This window comes from Megalops cyprinoides, chromosome 17 (genome assembly GCF_013368585.1).
Source record: "Megalops cyprinoides isolate fMegCyp1 chromosome 17, fMegCyp1.pri, whole genome shotgun sequence".
Classification (NCBI taxonomy): Eukaryota; Metazoa; Chordata; class Actinopteri; order Elopiformes; family Megalopidae; genus Megalops; species Megalops cyprinoides.
Genome location: NC_050599.1, coordinates 16523400 through 16544655, shown reverse-complemented (window position 1 = coordinate 16544655; position 21256 = coordinate 16523400). Strand labels below are relative to the sequence as shown.

At 44.0% G+C, this 21256-nt stretch overlaps 1 protein-coding gene across 2 annotated transcripts in view; it reads left to right on the top strand.

The window, feature by feature from the left end:
• The first annotated feature begins 400 nt into the window (after positions 1-400).
• fam184a (family with sequence similarity 184 member A) overlaps positions 401-21256 on the top strand; it is an 84163-nt gene continuing 63307 nt past the window's right edge. For both annotated transcript variants that reach the window (XM_036549165.1, XM_036549166.1), the window contains exon 1: positions 401-1259. In XM_036549165.1, the coding sequence (XP_036405058.1) occupies positions 1080-1259 (180 nt within the window). In that variant the 5' untranslated portion in view covers positions 401-1079. The remainder of the gene's footprint in view (positions 1260-21256) is intronic.

The following is a 21256-nucleotide window of genomic DNA, read 5'->3' as shown; positions in this document are numbered from 1 at the left end:
AGTTTTCAGAAAATATCTGGCTAGCTTATCAATGAATCATTTTGACAACTGCACTAGCAGGGGACCGCAGCTGTAGTCTTAACCGATTTACCAAAAGAAGGGAGAAAAATATCAGTGGCAAGTTCATTTAATTCAGACCACAGCTCAACTTTGAAATGAAAGTTTAAAGAAACTAACAATGATATATACGCATGTATTTTAACTGCGACAAGTTAGATGTCCAAAAAACTGATTTTGAATAATCTCACAGCCTCACCACCGCCGCGAGGAAATGTTTGCGGGCAGGTGCATCGGATCAGTCCCGCTGCGAGCACCATGCGTCGCATCCAAGAATATCCGATCGCATCAAAGGAGCAGCGAGAGAGGGAGCAGGGCCGAGCGGAACTGACGACACTGACAGTAATGTAAACTGTTGAAGTGATCCATGGTAACAGGCTTCGGCACTGCTGCAACTAGTCAACCTGACGTACACACAAGAGACGCTGGATTCTACAGCCTGGCTCTCTCTTCTCAGAAAATCGGGACAAAAAGTGGTTCACTCGCAATCAGAAAGATTCCTTTTTTTAATCATTGACTGAGAACAGCGAACTCTGTCAGGCAGATAGCTGCGCTGTATGACTGTTTGAAACAATCCGCTGGTGGTCTACGGATTACATAGGAAGGAATTTCAGGAATTCGAATGCCAAAACACAGACTTCAGATGTGTTATGCCAGCGGAGGTAGTCTAACTAGCTATGAATGTAGAGCACTGCTGCATTAAAAACAGCACTATGATTGAAATTTTATGTTATGATAATTTTACGGCAGGGTTCAAAGAATAAGGGTGATAGGTAGCTAGAGTTAACGAAACAAAATTCCATTCTCTTTCATTCGGCTTAGCTATATCAACTCATCATAAAATGGCACATTTACACAGCTAGCTGGGGGAGCTAGCTTTTTGGTCTTGATGCAAAAGCGCTACAACAGAGAGCATCGTCTGCCTGCTTTTCCCCGCTGCGGTCTTTGAGCTGTCCTAACCATTGTGTCGATAATACTGTATAATATAATCATATAGTAACAGCATTTGAAGGATCGTGAAGATGGCGACTGGAGCGAGTTGGCAGCAGTACTATAGTCCTGCCGGCAATCCATCCACCACCGGAGCAGGGAAATATAATTCTGCTACAACATCGACCATGTCTTACCAATCGGGCATAACCCTGGAATATACCCAAGATTTGCACCTGAAAATGAGCAAGAAAATAGCACAGCTTACCAAGGTAAGTGATGAACATCTTGATTTTTTTTTAAAGGCATGGTAGCTTCAGCTAGTTATCTAGCTGCTAAAATATATGAATTGCTCCATGCAGTCTATCAAGGTGGCTAGCTATGCAGCTAACGTTAGCCACTTGCGTTGTAGTCTACACATGTATAGGTAAGAGTGCTGTGTGAAGGCGAAGCCAAGTGCAGCTTCACTGCGATGCACCTGACTTCACTTGCTGATAGTCCCAATCGAAACGTTACAGCAGGGTTTCATGAGGCAAATCTAGGAATTGGAAGAGCGTCCCAAACAGAAGATGAGAGACTGAACTCGAGTCTAGAACCCACGACTGCATAATGAAAAATGTCCAGCGAGAGTTCGAATATCCTCCCGCCTGCGATGCTGTTTTTAATATTTGTGCGCTGGCAATCCGCTGTCAGAAATTTCTCGAGATTTTAGCTGTTTTTCAACTTATCGTTCAAATCAATTCATTAACTGATTTGAAAAGTCTCGAGGATTTCGATTTAACATTTGTGTCGCATTTTTATCTATTGATTTCAAAAGAACAAAAGGGTCAGCTGTTAGATTCATGTGTTTTTATGCAATTGGGTTTTTATTTGTGTTATTCAATGTGCTGTTAAGTATACTGTCCCCTAGTTGTGTTATCCTAACGGAGTCCCAGTTCATAATATATCTGAACTTTAGCAGAAAACGGGGTCCAATCTTCTATGATGTATTATATTCAGCTGCTGTAATAACTAAGATAGTATAGCTTGTCTCTCTCTCCTTCTTCCTCTCGTGCGTGTGTGTGCGTGTGTGTGCGCGCGCTCGTGTGTGCCAATCTGAGTGTCCGATAGCGCATCCACTTGAAGTCATTTCACTGTATCGCCCATTATTGACTCGAACAGTAGCTACAGTATCAAGTATAAATAATATATGACACATACTACAGTAATAAACAAGGCTAGACCTAATGAGGTCGCCTCTCCACACTACGAAACAAACTGATTGCATCTCACTGATTGCGGAGGACTACAGTCCAGTACATGCAGTGATAACTAGCATTAAGTTCCTTACTGATTTAAACAATATTGTGTATTAAAGGGAAGGTCAAGAAGTTATTCAGATTTATTTAAAGCGACATTCAATTGGTATCAGTTCCCACAGTATTACAGTCTACCAATAGGCTACCTTTATCACCACTAGGTGGAGCAGAGGGTATGTGTTCGCCTTTATGTATATGTTAGTTTGCTAGCTAACTTGTCTGCATCTTGGCTCTCTATCAGCATTATAATGAAATATATAAAAGTAGATTTACATGAAACCCAGTTAAATGGGTGCTTAGATGACTATTTAATACATAAATTTTAGGAACCCAATCATAGGGCTGTTAGGATAAGCAGTAGTGATGACTCTTATGGGTGGTGGAGGTATGCATTGCTTGGAGAGCCCATTATTCAACTGTTTTTCCAGCCTAATCAAAGTGTGCTCATCATAAAAAGACATTGTGTTTATGCATTGATGTTTTCAGAAAAAGAAAACGTTCTGGCTAATTTTGGAAATTGCTTTAAGTTGGCATTAAAATTGATCATTCCTGGCAGGCTATGCTACAGCGCAGTGAATTTGTCAGAGACATGGTATTACCTCATGAGTCATAGAGGTGGTTAGTACAGATAACGAGGTTATTTAACCTGTTGAATGTCAAGGCTGGGGAAAATAAAGTGAGAAAAACACAGGAACTCTCTAATATCGTGTGTCATACTTATCAGTAAAGCAGCCCCTTTGTGCCATCAATACTGTACAGGCTGGACTACGCACACATTGCATCACTGTCATTTAGCAGGTGCTCTTATACAGAGAGACTTACACATATTGCAATTTTTTACATGTTATCCATTTATACAGCTGAATATTTAAGGAAGCAATTGTGGGTTAAGAATCTTGCCCAAGGGTACAGCAGCAGTGCTTCAGCAGGGAATCGAACCAGCAACCTTTTGGTTACAACCCCACTCCTTACCACTATGCTACACTGCCACACACTCTGTCACTTGTTGCCTGAGGTGGTTACACCCAGCAAATTCTAACCTGGTGAGATGTTCGAATGAAACACAGTCCATCCGTTACAGGCCAGGGTCTGCGGGAAAGACACCATCATCAATATTGTTTCTGCACCTCCACTTCCACCACATCAGAGGTGCCAGGTTATAACGGCCCAGACATCTGTAGCCCTGCTGTGAGGAGGTGGCTACACAGTCCCTGTATGCAGGCCGCACAACCGCACAGGCAGTCAGAGATGGAGCAAAATGTGATGGTGTTATCAGCTCACCAGCATGCCCTTTCTAGAGGTGAATCCTGGTTTTGTGTAGACCACAATAAGTAAGCAAGATAAGTGATGAAGGTGTTCTCATGCAGAACAACAGGCCAATTTTTACAGACAACAGAGCAGTCTGTGGGGACCTCCAAGTATGATGTTTGAGCAGGAGTGAAGTCACTGCAAATGTCCACTGATAATGACAGAGCCTGACTGCCCAGGCTGTAATGATGAAGTCCTGAGACCTCATTTGCTGCCCGTCAACCCATCCTTACATGTCATCATTCTAGACAGACAGCACACATCTTAATGCTGTCGGTGTACAGTAAAAAACAGCTTTTCTTGCATGAATGCCATGTTCACCAGACTGTATCCCTGTTGACTGTTTGTGAGATGAGCTGGGATGGTGTCAAGGGCTCTGAGACCAGCGAACAGGCAAGTGCTCATTGCCGCTCTGCAAGAGGTGTGAGACAGAAACCTACAGCAGAGCATCTGCAGGCTGGTGCAAAGAATGTGTGGCAGGTATAGGCCTGCAGCTAGTGCCGCTTCCAGCAGTGGTGTCACATGTTCCCTGCCTGTGACTCACATTGGACCCCCTATCAATGAACACTATTGATGATAACAGTTAATCAGCATAACAAGGTTTTCCTAATCATGTTCAGTCAATGAAATGTCTGTGCGCTGGCTACAACAGATGCGGTACCCGCTGTTTTTATTCATACCGCAATTAAATGATAACAGAAACATGGTATAACAGAAGAATGCATATACTGGAGTGTTTTTTTCCTGCTAAAAATAAAACCCTTGTGTATTTACTATTCTGTAACTCCTCAGCTGTGGGTTGCACTGATAAGACCCTTGCTCTAGTGTTATATGAGTTTCTGGCACATCTGTGGGGGGATTTTTGACCTTTCTTCCTGGCAGAATCGCTCTAGGTTCATCAGATCTTCAGATCTGTTGGTTTTTGTTTGTGAACTGCCTTCTCGAGTTCAAGCCACAAATGTTAGATTGGACTGAGGTCAAAAATTGAGATGGCCAGCTTTGATCATTGATTTTGTGCTTGGTTTACCATTTCTTTGTGAATCTGGATACATACTTTGGATGATTGTCATGTTAGAATGTCCATTTTTGGGACCAAGTTCTTGGCCCAAATGTTAATGTGCATGTAGTTCATTACTCCCTTGGCCCTAACAAGGCTTTCAGCACTCATAGAATCAAAACAACCCCAATAGACTCCTGCTGTACAGCAAGCAGGCCTTTTTTCACAACACAAGATCTACTTTTTATGCATTGCATTACATTATCGTCATTTGGCGGATGTTTTTTATCCAGAGCAACTTACAATCGTATGCATTTATACAGCTGTATAGTCACTGAAGCAATTGTGGGTTAAGTACCTTGCCCAAGGGTACAGCACCAGTGCCCTGCTGGGAATCTGACCAGAGACCTTTTGTCCACAAGTCTTGTGCCTTACCACTGTGACACACTGCTGCACACTTTATGCCAGACATAAAGCGGATGAGCATTTACAAAAAGTTAAATTATCATTTTATTTGACCATGAGACTTCTAATTGACGTTCAGGTACAGTTTCACAAACTCAAGTTGACTTGGTTAGCCTTAAAAAGGTTAAAAAGGTTAAAAAGGTTATCCTTAAAAAGAGGCTTTTTCCTTGAAAACCAACCATGAATGCAGCATTGATGTTTGCTATTTTGAATGTTACTTTTGGACACTATGTAACCTGGAGATGCCAGTTTGTTTAGGAGATCTCAGATCATTGCCTTTGGAACTGTCGGTTCCTGGACTGCTTGTCTCCCAGCCCATTGCTGCAAGACAGATTCTCTTCCTAGCAGGGTTGCTACTGTGCCATTAGCTGCAAATTTCCTAATACTGAATACTTCAGCATAAAATGGTTGATTCATGATAATGTATGATGCTGTTGAATCTCTTCTGTGTATTATGTCCCTTTATACCACAAGGAAACAAGAAGCTTCTGGATGCCTCTTTATTGTTCCAGAAGCTTCCGTTGAACTTTGAGTAAGCAAAATGTTGGTGTTTATGTTTTGTCAGATTGTGTTTTAAAGATTACTTAAATGTGTGAGGAAATGTGAGAGGAACGAAAGTCATTTTTTTCTGAACAATGTGAATTTCCTCCGAGCCATGCTATTAAGTTTAAACATTTTTACATTTTTAAGAAGAAAAGAAATTCAATTTTCTTTTAGAGCATTTTTGTCCCTGTTTTGTCAAGGTTATGAGTACACATGGAGGGCATTGTATTTTGTATTTTTTTTTTTTTTCCCTCTTTATGCAACCATAATCTGGAATCAGCAATTGTATACTAGGCTCTTGTCACAGTGACAACCTCTGTACTCATCCAGGTGCACTGAGGTGAGACGAATGCAACCTTCTGATACACTTGTACTCAGCCAATGGCTCTTTGTCACACAATGCACTGCAGCAACATGGGCAGTCATTGGAGAAGAGGTGCTACGCTGCTGACATCATTCAAGCAACCTACAAGTGTCTGAGGAATTGCGGAGTGCCCGAGAAGAAGGGACCCTCGCTGACCTGCCCACCACTAACCCTGGCTGAACAAAGCTAATTTGTTCTGCCGCTGTGTGCTCCAGGTCGTTGTTGGCTGATGACTTGGCTGGGATCACTGGGCCACAGAGCTCAGCTTGCCTTAACCACTGAGCTACTTGGGAGGCCTGTATTTTGTAGTTCAGCTAATAATACCTTTGTGTATATCATTGTAAATATTCTAAGATAGTGAACATCAGAGTGATGACTGATGATATAGTCCAGCCTCCAGAAAAATGAGGGGAGAGATACTGTATTCTCAGGGTAAGTGAGGAATGTCTGTCCCTTCCTGTGTTTAGATTTCTTTATTTCTTTATTTCCAACAGACATAATATTTAATAGATAAAATAGATAAAATCAATAGATAAAATCATCTCATTGCTTGCACCAGATCACATGTGGCTGGCTAATAAGGTGATGTAGTCTCCATGCATGTCACTTGATCGAGTATGATAGTCAGATGTCAAAAACATTTGCGCAATATTCTAAATATACTCTATATTAAAGAATATGCATAAGTAGGGTTGTACTTTTTATATTCAATATACTTTCAATTGGATTTACAATTACTAGTCAACTTTGTATGACTGAGGTAGTCTAGTGTTTTCATCAAAAAGTCAAAAGGAACCATATCCTAATAGTGGCCCGGTTGACAGGCAATAACAATAAGGAATAAACAGTGTAACTTTTACAGTTGTTTTGGCATAATGATAAAACACATTTATTAAGCATTTGATAAAACACATTTATTAAGCATTTGATAAAACACGTGTATTAAGTAATGACATACACAAGCATTTAGTGGTGAACTATCTTGAAAAGCTCTTACATGCACTGTCGCCTGTCAATGGGCTGTAAACACAGCGTCATGGCTAATCTGGAGCCGTTCAGAGTGAACGTTCCTCACTGTATTGTTACAGAACAGCAGCTGATACACACATCTGAAATGTATCAACTGTAGTTGTAGTAATCCACTGTTCGGAAATCGGAAATTCTGAAACGACACCTTTACTGCAGAGGGGACCATGGCACGTATTACACCAAACATACCTTCAGCAAAGTCTCTAGCTTGTAACGAGACTTTGTAATCAGTGGCTGTAGTACAGATTAATGGGTATGAACAAAATGGCTACACTGGGTGAATAGTTTGTTGTGTAGCTCCCAGGTAACAGTGACCTTAAATATATTTGGCAGCAGTTTTAGCCAGGTAAGTAGCTAACTGGCTGAAACTGCTGAGTTGTAGAAAGGCAATGCATTTGACAAAGGCTGTAGTAGATGTGAATTAGCTAGCTAATTTCCTAAATTATGTTTGCAGTTGTTGGTAATTGTCACTTGAGGCTGTTATATTGTTTAGCATGAATCAGTTCACAAATGTCATCGTTCTGGTTTTCACATATGTGCCTACAGCAAGTCTGTGCTTCAGTTCTTTAAACATTTCTAATCATTTTATGATAAATGCAATTTAGATAAAAAGAAATGTTTAACACTGAAAATGGTAATTATGGTGTAATCAATGTGGAACAGAAGTATATAGCCTACTTCCAGTTAAGTGCATCAATTGATGGAACTGCTTCCATGGTTCCATGAAGAACAGAACAATACAGAAATTCTCACATCTTGAGAAGATGATTTAGGGAATTATGCGTGGATATATGTGTTTAACAAGACTCATTTGGTTTGTGTGAAATTGAACTACGCTGTCTTTGTTGCATATGAGAGGCATTTCATAAAGTATTTTATATATCTGCTTAATAACTTAATATTTTATATCATGCACTGAGTATGTACTTCAAATGCAAAATTGAGTTCATGTGCTGAATTTTAATAATTACTATGGAATTCTGTAACAAACACTTATCACTGTAGCAATAAATGTGTGTAAATATCTAATAAAGTGAGAGTACTTGAAGTGAATTAATGAAAAATCTACCCTGACCTTGAAAAAAAAATTGCTGGAGGTATTTCCCAACATGCTTTGCTCAGATACAGATATGAAATGTATTACTGAAATACATTTTGAGAGGCTTTTCAACAGCAGAAATGTGGCCCTCAATTGAAAACTCACAGAAGGTTTCATGTTGTAAAAAGACTCAAAGTGATGGCTCTTTTCTGTTAAATGATTTATAAAGTGTCAGTCAAAATGAAAGCTAACTTGCTATGAAAGAAGAAAATGTTTTCTCCCTTGCGAAATATTAAGATTCTTTACAAACGTAACATTTTGCACTTAAGATGTGACTAACATGTACCCTTTGATAAACAAACTTAGATGCACACATTTTATTTACCTATTCACAATTTATATACTATTTTTTAAAAAATGAAAAATTAGGTTGTTATAGTTTCAGGAGTCTTAGCTTTATTTCAGGCAGGCTTTGTTTTGCCATTGTGTCTTGATTGGCTGTTTGATACCGGTTAACACCGTATCCGTCTGTGTCAAAGAACTGGGACGACATGCGGTAGTGGCTGATCTACCCAATTAGGGGAATACCTTCAAGAGAACTGGATCAGAACCAAAATCTGAAGGTTGGGTATCAGAGAGCAATGAGATGCCATGACTGAGACATCTTTCAGCAGTGCTTTAACACTACCTGTTATTTCCAATGCGACCTATAGGCCTCCTTTTATTTATGTGGAGGTGATTGAATTAGAAGACTCTGGAAGATCCCTGGGGATCAAATCACAACTTTATGAATAAGATGATACGGGCGCCACACTGATTTTGAAACGATTTGTGTCGTGTCCTATTCAAATTTGGAAATGGGAATTCATCCTCTGAAGTCGATGTAAATAACCTGACATCTTGTTAAAGGAGCTGTTGGTGGGGAGCGTTGCCGTGGCTGCCATTTTCAGTTTGGCGCAACGCCGCGCGTGTTAATTAATGCGCTTTTGACAGTAACTGAGAGGGAGCACAGGTGAGGAAGCGTGTAGGGATGGAAAGTGTCAAAATAAAAGGACCTGTGCCAGCTAACACCTCACCTGACAACCACAGCGGTACACTGACCAATCAGGTGAGGTTTTTTTCCATCGTGTCAACAAGGGATTTGCATCACCTACCTGTTTACCCGTAAAGACAGAAGGTGTCGTGTTCCCGAACACCAGGAGGCTTATAGTAGCCCAGACTATGAAACAGTATCTTGCTTGGTACACATTATGGTTGAACTTCAGCTTTACAATCGTTCATTAGGCCCTCTCTTTTTCGTCAGTGACTGGCACATTTTGGGAGCCACATTAACAGCTGGATTTAACAGTGTTGTTACTGGTGAAGTAGCTTGAAAGCAGGAGTAACTTAGCCCTGTGTTCTAAAGCTTAAGCAGTCATTGCTTTATTGTCATAATGGTTTTCTGCACTAAGCGGATTTCCTTTGGTCACGTGTTCCTGTCCAGTCAGTCAGGCAGCTCTGACTGCACATCACTGATATTTGATCTCTGACCTATGACACTAGCCCAGTTCACTGGTGATATATTCAGCTTGAAGGTTTGAATCTGGAAATGTAAAAGAGATATTAGGTTGGAGAGATCTGTCCTGACCTTCACTAATCCTCTGTTCTAGACTTTGAAAGTTCAGTAAAATGGGTTTGTCTGGAGACAGGTGTGTTTTTCCAGTTACGCACCATATCTAAAAAAGCCCAGGCCATCACTGTGTTTGTGTTGTATATTTAGAAATTATTGAAGCGGACACTCCCTGCAAGAAAGATTTTTAGGCACGCAGGCCAAACACACCTGCATTTGAAAGTTGAAATGCTTATTCAATGCATAAAAATGCTTTAAAATACTTTCCACAAAAAGCTAGTTGGTATTAAACAATTTAGTCTATTGGCTAACTAAAATTATCATGGTACCTTATATCTCAGCAAGGAATTTGACTTTTGGCATCATTCTGAGGTTAGCAATATAAAAGCCCTCTTTAATCTCATTACCACCTGGTTTGGCAACTTGAATAAATATTGGGTTAAGCTAGGACACTATGCATTGTAGTAAATTAGTGAAGTGTGAAATGAGTGAGAGGGTGAGACAAACAGGATAATGTGAGGAGATGATCTCGGTTTCCAGTCATTGTTCTACTGTTGGAGCACAACTCAATATTGATGCATTCCAGCCTCACCACTATTGGCTGGCAGCCTCTCCGCGATTGTTGGGCTTCCTCAACGCTATTGGATGGCAGGCTCACTGCTTTTCACACAGCAGACCAGAATATCCATCTTGCGACTGCTAACTGAAATAAACTGTTTTTGTGTTATTTAATTTTAACATTCTCTTAAATGCTGACCAAAGCTGAAGCTACACTTTATTTTTAAAATTTCCAGAATGTATGTATTTCTTCATACCAGTCAACCCTACCATTTTACAAAAATAAGTGACTTGTCTTTTTTCCTGAGTTATTCAAAAACGTGTAATACAGCACTTTATTGGGCCCAATTGTCATCACATATGTTCACCTTGCACTCTGAAACCTTAACTGTGAAGCAGGTTCTGAGGGAAGCTTGCTTCCTATTGCCTGTCTTCCAGTCCTTTCCCCTAGATTTCTCCTTTTTTCATTGTGTGTATAATAAGGTAGGGATTTATGATTTTACATACGGCATGGAAGCAGTCTTGTCTAAGGATGCGCTTGCTCAAGGCATTCTGTCCACCTCAATGATATTCTCTGCAAGGTGTCGGGCACTTCTTCCTCATACAATCATGACTGTGTTATTGTCTACAGTGATGCGTGACAACATCGCAGAGATTGGGCAGGTTGTGTATTGGACTCCTGCTTTTCTCATTCCACTGTGAAAAAAAAGTTGCATTTTATTGTCCATTACATTTTATTGAGGGCAGTTGGAAAGAATATGCTGTACATCAAAGCAATGCTTCCATAGTAACAAGCTCCACATAGCGAGCCAATGCCGAGCAGACGTACATTCTGTTGAATTACCAGATCATTCCACGGAATTCTAGCTGTGACAGCTCGGTGGGTTGCTATGGGCTTCCTGTGTCTGTAGTAGCAGGTGACCAAATGTGCTCACTCTGAACCGGGTATCTCATTAAATCTGAGAATCGAGCCGCACTTTACTGGATGCCAGAAAAAAAACATAATTATCTGATATTACGAATAAAATCAGGTTACTGAACTGAAATCATGCGCACATTGTTACATAACAGTAATCATAACTGTAATAGTAATAGCTACATAAAGATAATAAAAAGAATAATAAATATACTTAAGTATCTTGATATGTGTGAAAATATAAATTTAACAGGCTATGCATGTAGTAAAGATGATGTGGTTTATGTGATGCATAAAAAAATATGTTGAGAGTCTGTACGAGCGTATAACATAATTTCCGTAAATGGGAAAGTGTTGTTTTGTAGCAGTAGGAAGCGGATTCTTCTTCATGCTTTCGAGTTCTCCTCTTCCTGAGTGAGAGTGCTGTCCAGCAGCCTTGGCCTTTTTAATATCCGCCTGATTTTACGCCCTGCTACGTCTGTGTTCCCTGACTCTGCAGTTCGGAGGGGGGGGGGGGGGGTATGGTAGCGGAGGCTGTGCCATTTGAAAAGGATGAAAACTCCCAGATCGCACGTGTTCGTCGAGCTTCCCCCCGGGGGCGACCGTGCCAGGTGGCCCTCTCTCCTCTAAATCTCGCTAAAATCGGACCCCGAAGCCGGCGTATTCCGCGTAGCGGCCGGGGACGCCGCATTCACACGTGCCATAATCCGGGGGTTAAAAGCGATTTCGTTCCCCCGCTATCTGGGAACGGAGTCCCACACGCCGCGGAACAGATGGTCCCGGGCCGGGATTAATTCCAGCGGAATCCGGGGAGCGTAACAGTATGTCGCGTTGGAAACAGAATCGCTCTCACGCTCACGAAACACAGATAAGGGCAGGAAATAGCTCTGCCGGCTGACAGAAACGCCTTACTCAGCATACGTGTACGTTAGCCTGACCCCCGCGAAGTGGAAGCAGGAACAGAAGTTAATTGAAAATACGTCAGTTGAGAGGCAAAAAATTTGATTTAGATAGCAGAGGCTCCTGTGGTCCTGGCCAACCTGTTCCAAGCCAGGAAATGTATAAGCTATATAGCAAAATCTGATTTTGAGTTCAGAGTCAAGAATTTGCATATTTATCGACTTGAGGCAAAAAACCCCTCTCCAAATAATTGCAGTCACATTAACAACGTCAATTAAAGAAAAGATTGTGAGATAAATGAGCAATCAGGATTCAACCCCCCGGTTTAAGGTGCAGCAGCACTATTAACCTTGACAGAATGTTCTCCTCGGATTGTCACGACACCATTCCAGATTTCATTTAGATATGCACATACCCTATGGCTACCTTATTAGAAATGAAGAACATTTTCAAAGTCAGAGCCTGCACTGTGATGCAAGCAGTGATTAACGATCACCCCTGCGAACGCTCATTGATTTTTTTGCCTCAGCCACGGCTGTCCAGTTGATCTGCGATTTGCTAACTCGAAGCCGAGCTTAACAGTCTTAATGGCCAAAGGAAGTCGCTAATCATGATTTTGCGGGGACGACTCAAGTCACAACTTATCAGGACGTTTCTTTAGAATACTACTCAGCGCTGTTTAATGGAGTATTTTAGTCTGTGCGCTTTGGCTTTCTGCAGGGTGTCTGGTGGAGCGCCTGTTTAGAGAACGGGGCTGGGAATTTAAGGTGCCGTCTCTGCGGTCACCCCTCTGTGCTCCTGTGCCATTACCACTGTTTATCACCAGTCTGTGCACACAGAGGCCGTCCGCGTTCCAGCATTATTGTCGCCCGAGTGACTGAGCTGTCAGTTCGCCCTCTCCGCGGTACAAATGTAAAGCGCTGTTTGTGTTTGGCTCCCCCCGCCCCGCTCGCTCCCGCGACGGCTCCCTCTCCGCTCGCTCTGATCACGGCCTGTCACTCACGCCGGTGCGGGAGCGTGACGTTTCAGCACTTTCTGTCTCGCTGGGTTTCAAGTGCTCGGAGATCTCGGGGTAAGCAGGGGGACAGCGTGTGAGATTGAGTCTCAGCGTCTGCAGGGATAGGGCGGGGGGTGGGGGGTGGAGGGGGGGATTTGGGGGTGCGTATCGCCTCCCGAACAGAACTTTCACACAGAGATAAGCTAAAATTAGGAGAGAAAAAACCCAAATCTAAGATGAAAAGCTCGGGGGTGCAAGGCGCGGCCCCAGCGTGTGAATCTCGGTGCGTGGCAAATTAGGATAATCGCTGACATGGGGTGCTGATTAGAGGGTCCTTTTGTACCCACACTCGCCCTCCAAATGACTAGGATTTCATTCATTGTTTTCACCTCATCTATTTTTCCATTTTTGCTTCCCTCTCCAGCGGAATAAGTTTCCCATGGTTCTGTCGGAGGCCCTGAAGGCTGGTATTCAAAGGGGACTGCAGGCTGCAGCTCAGCATCATTCTGACAGCACAACTGGCCCTGATTTGGTAGATGAGAATATTTTTTTCCCTCTTTTGATTCACCATTGCTCACGGGCCATAGCTCAACAGTAAGTGCCAGTGCGGAAATGATCGACTCTTCACTGGTGGCTGCATTCCTTTAGTCAAATCAAATCAGCCCCGTCACTGATTAGCTCCTTATATACTGTAGCTGTGGGGAGCAGAGCTGGACTGAGCGACAGCTCGTTTCCCCTGACGCAGGGCGGGTGGAGAGGAGGGAGGGGGTGCAGGTGGGAGGTGTGTGAAGTAGGTGCGAAACAGCAGATACCCACGGCGTCCGTGTGGGACCAGAGCGTTGGTGGACAGCTCTTGGATACGAGAGTGCCTAGATACGGACACACAATTCCAGGACATGCTCACCCATGCATTCCCCATCGCTTCACTTCCCCAGCCAGTAATAGCAAAATGGGGGGAAAAAAAAATCAGCATTGATAATCAGCTTACAGCCCGTCCTTTTGAACCCTGTGTGTGCACCATGTGACCACCCAGGCGGAGTATGTACAGAGCTGGGTCTGGCCCGTCATGCAGGTAAAGGCTTAGGGATCGGCCAGCTTATCCCAGCCATGTTTGCTTGCGTTGAGTCTCTGTTTATATCAAATTCATTTCCTGGAGATAGCCTCCACCCACCCACACACACCCACCCCCCCTCCCGTTGTTGGAATTGGGAATTCACAAATGTATTTTTAGGACTAACATACATTGCTCAGCCATGCGTGTGTGCTCCACCGGGATGTCCTTAATGGATGGGAGTTTTAGGTCGGTGTTCCTTGCCACTCGGTCTCTGGGTGTAAGATAAAGCTGAACACCACACACACAGAGCGTACACCTCCCACTCGCACAGGCCCGGTCGGTTAGTCGTACCACGCGCAGTGTGAAAACAGGGCCGCTCGCACACGGAGCCCGGGAAAAAGAGCATTAGCGTGTGAAACAAGATAGCATAAATAAATCAATAGTCCTGCTGGCGAAGCGGCGGCCAGCGAGCGAGGGCTGCCGGGTATCATGGTCGGGAGCGACGGAGGGGCCTGCATTATTGAGTCGGGTCAGGAGGACTAAGGGAGAGTCCCCCAGAGAGCCCGCAGCTGGAGACGGACGCGATTTCGGCATCACTGCCCCTCGCTGCGCACGCCGGCCTGGAACTGGTGCAGTTCGGCTGCGGGCCGTGCATAACTGCGAAAGCAGCAGGTACTGTAGCAGTGAGGAAGGATTCACTTCCCAGGATGTTTTTCATTTCTGAAAGCAGTTTCTTTTCTCCTTTGCATCACAGGAGGGGCTATTTCCTTTTTTCATTTTCTGATATCCTCATGGAAAGTGCTGCCCTATTTCGCCTGTGCACCCTTGCACCCTTTTTTCAGATTAAAGGAGGGGGTGGCGTCCAGTGGAAAATGCACTTTCCCCCTGTCTTTTATCTGAGGCGTTTCCGTGCCGACGGGCCGCTTCGCTGTCCCCTCCTCGTTGCCGGCTGTAAACATTTCGCAATTAATTAGAGATAGAAGCGATATAATGCGCCTGTAGCACAAACAGATAAGGGGAAGGGGGGCTAATGGATATCAGCTCAGAGTACATGCCCATGCACTGTAAACTGCAGCTCGCGGGTCAGAATTTGAGCAAGGTGATCGCCGACTCTCTCCTGAGAATCTGTCGTCATCTCTTCCGGTTAATGGCTGCCGCACCGTTGCGTGGAGTTGTCGTCTGTGGCAAACCGCGCAGGCTGTCGCTTGCGCTGTCAGAAATGCGGCATGCAGATGAAAGCTGGTCTGTGTGAGACGAGCCGGTCTCCCTCCGCCCGCCGGAGAAACGGCGCTCCGGGGCGGCTGCTGTGGTCACCGCGCCGCTTCTGCGTCACGCTGACTCGCCGTCCTTCCCTCCGGCGATCCGCAGCGCCGCGCCCGAGCTGAACCCCGGCGCATGAGAGCCCCCCACCCCCTCATGGTCCCGCCACCGGCCTCCGACATCCTCCCTGTCACAGCGTCAATGCGAAGCACCCTGCTGTTTCACTGTTTTAGGGTTCGGCAGATGTGGATGTGCAATTAAGGATGAGACGGCACCACGCTCCACCCCTCCGCCCTCTGCCATGCTCCAGCTACAGCCCACGCTAGCCCCACTGCCCGTGACAAATTTAGCAACTGGTGGAGGGATGATGGGTGGAAACTTCCACCTCTGAAATTCACCTTGGCAGTTCCAAAACACTGTGTTATGAGGTGCAGTGAAGATTGTGGTTTAGGAATGTGAGACCTGTGTCTTGCGATTACGTCTCATTTGTCTGTCTTTTCTTGACATCTTATCTGTAAAAGATCTCATAAGAATTATAATGAACTCCAAATGCGTGTGCAGAATGTGGCTGGATTGGTCTTGGCAAAGCTAAAGACTTTTAGCAGAGAAATATGCCCTTCTACAAAGAGATGTTAATTGGTTCAAGTAGGGATGAAGGGAACATTCTAGAAAGAAAATGCATATGCTTTTTTTTCTGGTAACAGACAAAAACAAAAAAAAAAATACAGGACAGCCCCTCTAATTTAAATACGTGCCTCACTGAAAGAAAGTCCCAGTGGCAGCTCTCCCACTGGACCAGTCTATGGTTACAATTAGGTCTGTCAGTTGATTACATTTCTTGGTTCATTAATTTTTTGACTCCAGTTGATTTAATCAACAGACAATTCCGCTCATTTTAATAACAAAGCAACAGTCTCTGACTGACACAGCATAGTAAACTTGGCATTGTGCCTCTTCTCTGTCTTGCAGGGAGTTGTGATTATCAGCGAATCTTTAACACAGCGCTGTCAGAAAGAAAGAATCAATCACAAAATGTACAGTCGCTTAAGCCAGTTTTAAAGGCCTCATCGTACTGGTGCAGGAAATGTGAATAAAATCATGATAGAAAAAAGAAAAACTTGATTTAATTGGCGTTTGTAGCTTTGAACTGATTGATCTTCCCAATTTATCTGTCCATTTGAAGGCTACAGCCCAAGTTAAACTCAAGAGACTGGGTCCTTCTGCTGTGGCTGGTTCTCTATGATATGTCCAGGAAGCGCAGCCTGTTAGCCGTCACGGATAGCCACCACACGTCAGCCGCGGAGTCTTCACCACGCTCGCGGCTGTATAACTTTAATGAGTCTCCGCAGGGGCCGCTGTCCGAAGAGAGACGGGCGGGGGGGGGAGCTTCGCCCGCCGAAACGGAGCTGACAGGGCAAGCAATGCCGGGACGCGAGGAGATCCGTGGCAGGCAACGCGGGCGCCTGGCCTTCCCCCCGCCTTTCAAATGAAGATTCATTGTTTCTTGAAGTGGGGAATGAGAAAGAAGGGCGGTTTGGAAGGCACTGCGGGCCATCAGTGGATACTAATGCTGCTTTGATCCATTACTGCACTGATATAAGCGTGTCTGCGCTCTCCCCCTGGGGGCTTCTCTCTGCCATTATCAGGCCGCTATTTTTCTGTAATGATTTTTCCCTCCGTCTGACGCACGGCCACGATGGAACAGCAGGGCCCGGGCTATGATGTATGTGATTTCAATCACTCCCGATGTGGAGTGTGGCGGCAGGTGGGTTGTGACGTGTGAGGCTGCATGTTTGGTCTGTGTCTTCTGCGACATTGTATAAGGAAAGCCAAGGTTAGGTTTTTATTTCTCTAGTAACATGCCATGGACGCACATAATAAAATTATTGTTCTTCTGAAAGCACAACCTTGTACACCTGCACCGTGGATGGGTGTGCTTGAGTACATCCAAATATATTGTCTCCCTTTTTTCATTTTGCAAGTACTTATACATGCATGTTTGTGTTGTGCCTACATCAGTGTGGTGTAGTGATAAGGAACAGGGTTCATAACCAAAGGTTGCCGGTTTGATTCCCCACTAGGGTGCTGCTTTTGTTCCCTTGGGCAAGTTACTTAACCCATAATTGCCTCACTAAATATCCAGCTTTATAAATGGATAAAATTGTAGCCTACTGTATGTAAGAGCATCTGCAAAATGACAATAATGTAATATCTTTAATCAACTTAGATGAAACCTTACTGATAGCTGGTGAGTAGCATTAGATCCTGGAATTTCAGTAGCCATTAATTTACCTTAAAGCAAGACATTTGACAGTGGATCTAAGAGTGTTCTCAGTTGGAAATAACTAATTCCAGCTGATTATCCTAATATCTATAAGTAGGCAGATCGTGGGCAAGTCATTATTGCTTTGTCTTCACTTTGAACCCGTATAAGCTTCTGTTTTAACAGCCTGTGTGGCTGTAAAGAGCGGGGACATGATAAGCTGCCTTGTCAAAGTGATTGTTCCTGCATCAGCGTTATTGATTAAACAGCCTCGGCGCTTTGTTATGTACCACACTACAGGATATTGTGTTTCGTATCACAGGAAGCCCTGGTGAACAGGCGCTGCCTTCCTTCCCAGACGTGCCCAGACTTCAGAGCTCCCTGCAAGGAGGAGCAGAGTGGTAACAAAAACAATGCTTCACAGCTAGGCTGTAAAAAAAAAAAAAATGAAAGTCCTTGTTTAGTGGATCTACCAGCGAGAGAGGCGTGTCCTTCGGCGGAGGCGGGGCAGTAATCCGACTCCAGCGAGGTCTCTGCAGGATAAATTCCAGCGCCGTAATTGATGGCGGGGAGCCGGACCTGCACGCGCTCGGTGAGGGAAAGTTTTGGCCGGTTCTAGTTCTGACAGGAGCCGCCGCTCCTTCGGTTTCGCCACTGGAGATTTTCCAAAGATTTTCATGGTCGGAATTTAGGGGAGGAGGAGAATTCTGCATGCTAATTTAGCCTAATGTACGTAGACGTGATAGCCTGCAGCGGTACAAACCAACGCAGAAGACCTCCAACGCACTCGGAATGACTACATGAAACATGTGTTTACGGATTGGGGATAGCTGTGGGGAGTGATAGAAATGTGCCGTCTCCATAGGCATCCCACACTTTAGCTGGTGATACAGAAATACTGCTTTTGATTTGCCTCAGCACACTATCAGGGTGGCACCGCACCAGCCTAAAGGGAGAAGTGGCATTTAAAATAACACCCTCTCTTGCCTGCGCGTATGGGAGGCCCAGGTTATGTTTGTTGGAGTTTCTCTACATCATAGTGTAGTGAGAGCTCTCGGAAGGAGGGGAGGAGTATGTGTGTGTGTGTGTGTGTGTGGGGGGGGGGTGGCTGGCTGTTATCCTCATCTCACTTCCTAACACGCTCTCCAAAAATGTCTGCTATCCTACTCCCCTTTCTCTTCCTCACTACTCAGTGAGGATTCATTACATACGTGCTCTATGAGTTTGGTATAAGTGACAGAGGCCCTTTTATATGTGTATTTGTGTGTCTGTGTGCTGTGTGCAGAAGAAACAATGGAAGCTGTTTTGTGTGTGTGTGTGTGTGTGTGTGTGTGTGTGCACGGTATAAACTATAGCAACCCTGAGTGTGTGTGCAATATGAACGATGGCGCCTGCCTGGGTTGGAGGCGTCCTCATGTCCACGGTAGATCAGATGTTGTACACAATTTCACACCCTGATGCCCAGGGACGCACAGTGAAGCACCACATCAATCACTGCACCCCCCCATTCCTAGCCAGCCAGGTGATGCTGGAACGGATGTGATGGCACACACACACACACACACACCCCACACACACAATCTTTCTGCACCAAGGCATCAAACCTCTTTCTCCCTGCACACCAGAGTGTCAGACCCCTCTCTCTCTGCCCCTGGGCATCAAACCTCTCTCTACCTGCATCCAGGCTTCAGACCCCTCTCTCCCTGCCCCTGGGCATCAAACCTCTCTCTACCTGCATCCAGGCTTCAGACCCCTCTCTCTCTGCCCCTGGGCATCAAACCTCTCTCTCCTGGTGCAGAACCTGCCAGCTGGCCACAGTCACTACACCGTCAGCCCACCGGCGATCAGCTTAAACACACACACAGATGAAGGCGTGGGCAGTTCAGAACATGCACAGATGTATAGACATGTGGATATGTGTTTGATCGAAGGGGATATGATTGTGTAGATGGTACCATTTTTAATTGAATTTTTAAATGTTTAAGTTTGTGGAACCTGTCTGGATTCAGCCATTATGTAAGGACTTAATACAGAAGATTTGTCAAAGCACTGTGAAAACCGAACCTTCAGATTACACTGACAATACTGTTACACATCAGACAGCTAGGCAAAACAGCACCTGTTCATATTCACAGCTGCGTGCGTTGTGTGTGTGTGTGTGTGTGTGTGTGTGTGAGAGAGAGAGAGAGAGTGTGTGCGGGTGTGAGTGTGCATGTGTCTGTGGGTGTGGTTGTGAGTGTGTGTGTGTGTGTGTGTGTGTGTGTGTGTGTGGAGGTCACATCAGGATTAATGTATTATAGCGAAGTATTAAAACAACAGTTTAGGAGGAAAACCTGATTATGAGACAGAATAAAAGAGGAAAAAATAAAGAATAAAAACAGAATGTCACATACTACAATCATACTCACTATGTTCTTAGGGAGACCTTTCTGATGTCAAAAAATGCAGGCAAAAACTGCAGTACAATGTAAATTAATACATTTCTCTGTCAGCACTTAAATTGTTAAGGCAAATACAAGTACAAAAATATCCATTTAGAACTGTAGGTACCACTGAAAAGTAAACTTTAAGAGTAAAGGCTGATAATGAAGGTTGGAAAGACAGGAGCAATGAGAATGAGAGTAGTGTTCCCCTCTTCTAACCAATAGTGTAGCGCAGCTCTAAGCTGATGACTCATACGACCTGATTCTCCCTCTCGGTCCCTCTCTGTCTTTCCCTCTCTCCATCCATCACTCTCTCTCTCTCTCTCCCTCTCTCTCTCTCTCTCTCTCTCTCCCCCTGTGCTTTGTGCAGTGAGGATGGTAATTCCACTACACATTGTGAGTGAATATAGGCCATGCACTTCTGATTATGACATTGCTTAATAAACCATGCAGGCTCCTGCCTCACTTTGTTCCAGAGAAAAAAACTGGAGGATACCAGGCCTCCTGATGTTTCACAAACAAGTGTAGGGTTTTTTTTCATTTGTGTGTGTTTCTGTGTGTGTGTGTGTGTGTGTGTGTGTGTGTGTGTGTGTGTGTGTGTCGTGTGCATGTGCATGTGAGTGTGAATTCTTTCTACATTCCCTTGGCTATTAGGTTTAATATTAAGCTGTTTAATATTAAATATCACACTCATGGCTGCAGAAAATGGCATCGCTATGAACAACTTTGGTGTTAAATTAGTTAGGTGTGTCATTAACTTGCCTCATTAACATTCCTGTACATTAATGTTTCATTAATAATCAGAAAATGCAGAAGTCATTATTTCAGGGATCACTTAGATTGCAGGGACCAGGCCTTATGGATTCCACATGAAGTTGAAGATGCAGAATAAAAACCTATAGTAAAGCGTTTTTTATGACAGTTCAACAATCAGACACAACACACATTTTTAACTACTATGAAAGCACGTATGTTAATGTGATATGCATCTTAAAATGTCTGACCAGAAAAAAGAAACATTCATATAGTATATTTCCCCAAATGTTAAAGACCATGATGTTGTCGTGCAGCTGTATCACATTTTGTTCAGTGCTGTTATATAAGAATTTTAAACACTTTGGGTATTTCATTTGTAGGTGTATGTGCCGCATGAGGGGGGAATTGACTGCTTTGAAACATGGGGCAATTATATATGGCTTTCTCTGCCGGTGTGTCTGTGGAAACTCCTTGAAGGAACAGACGAATT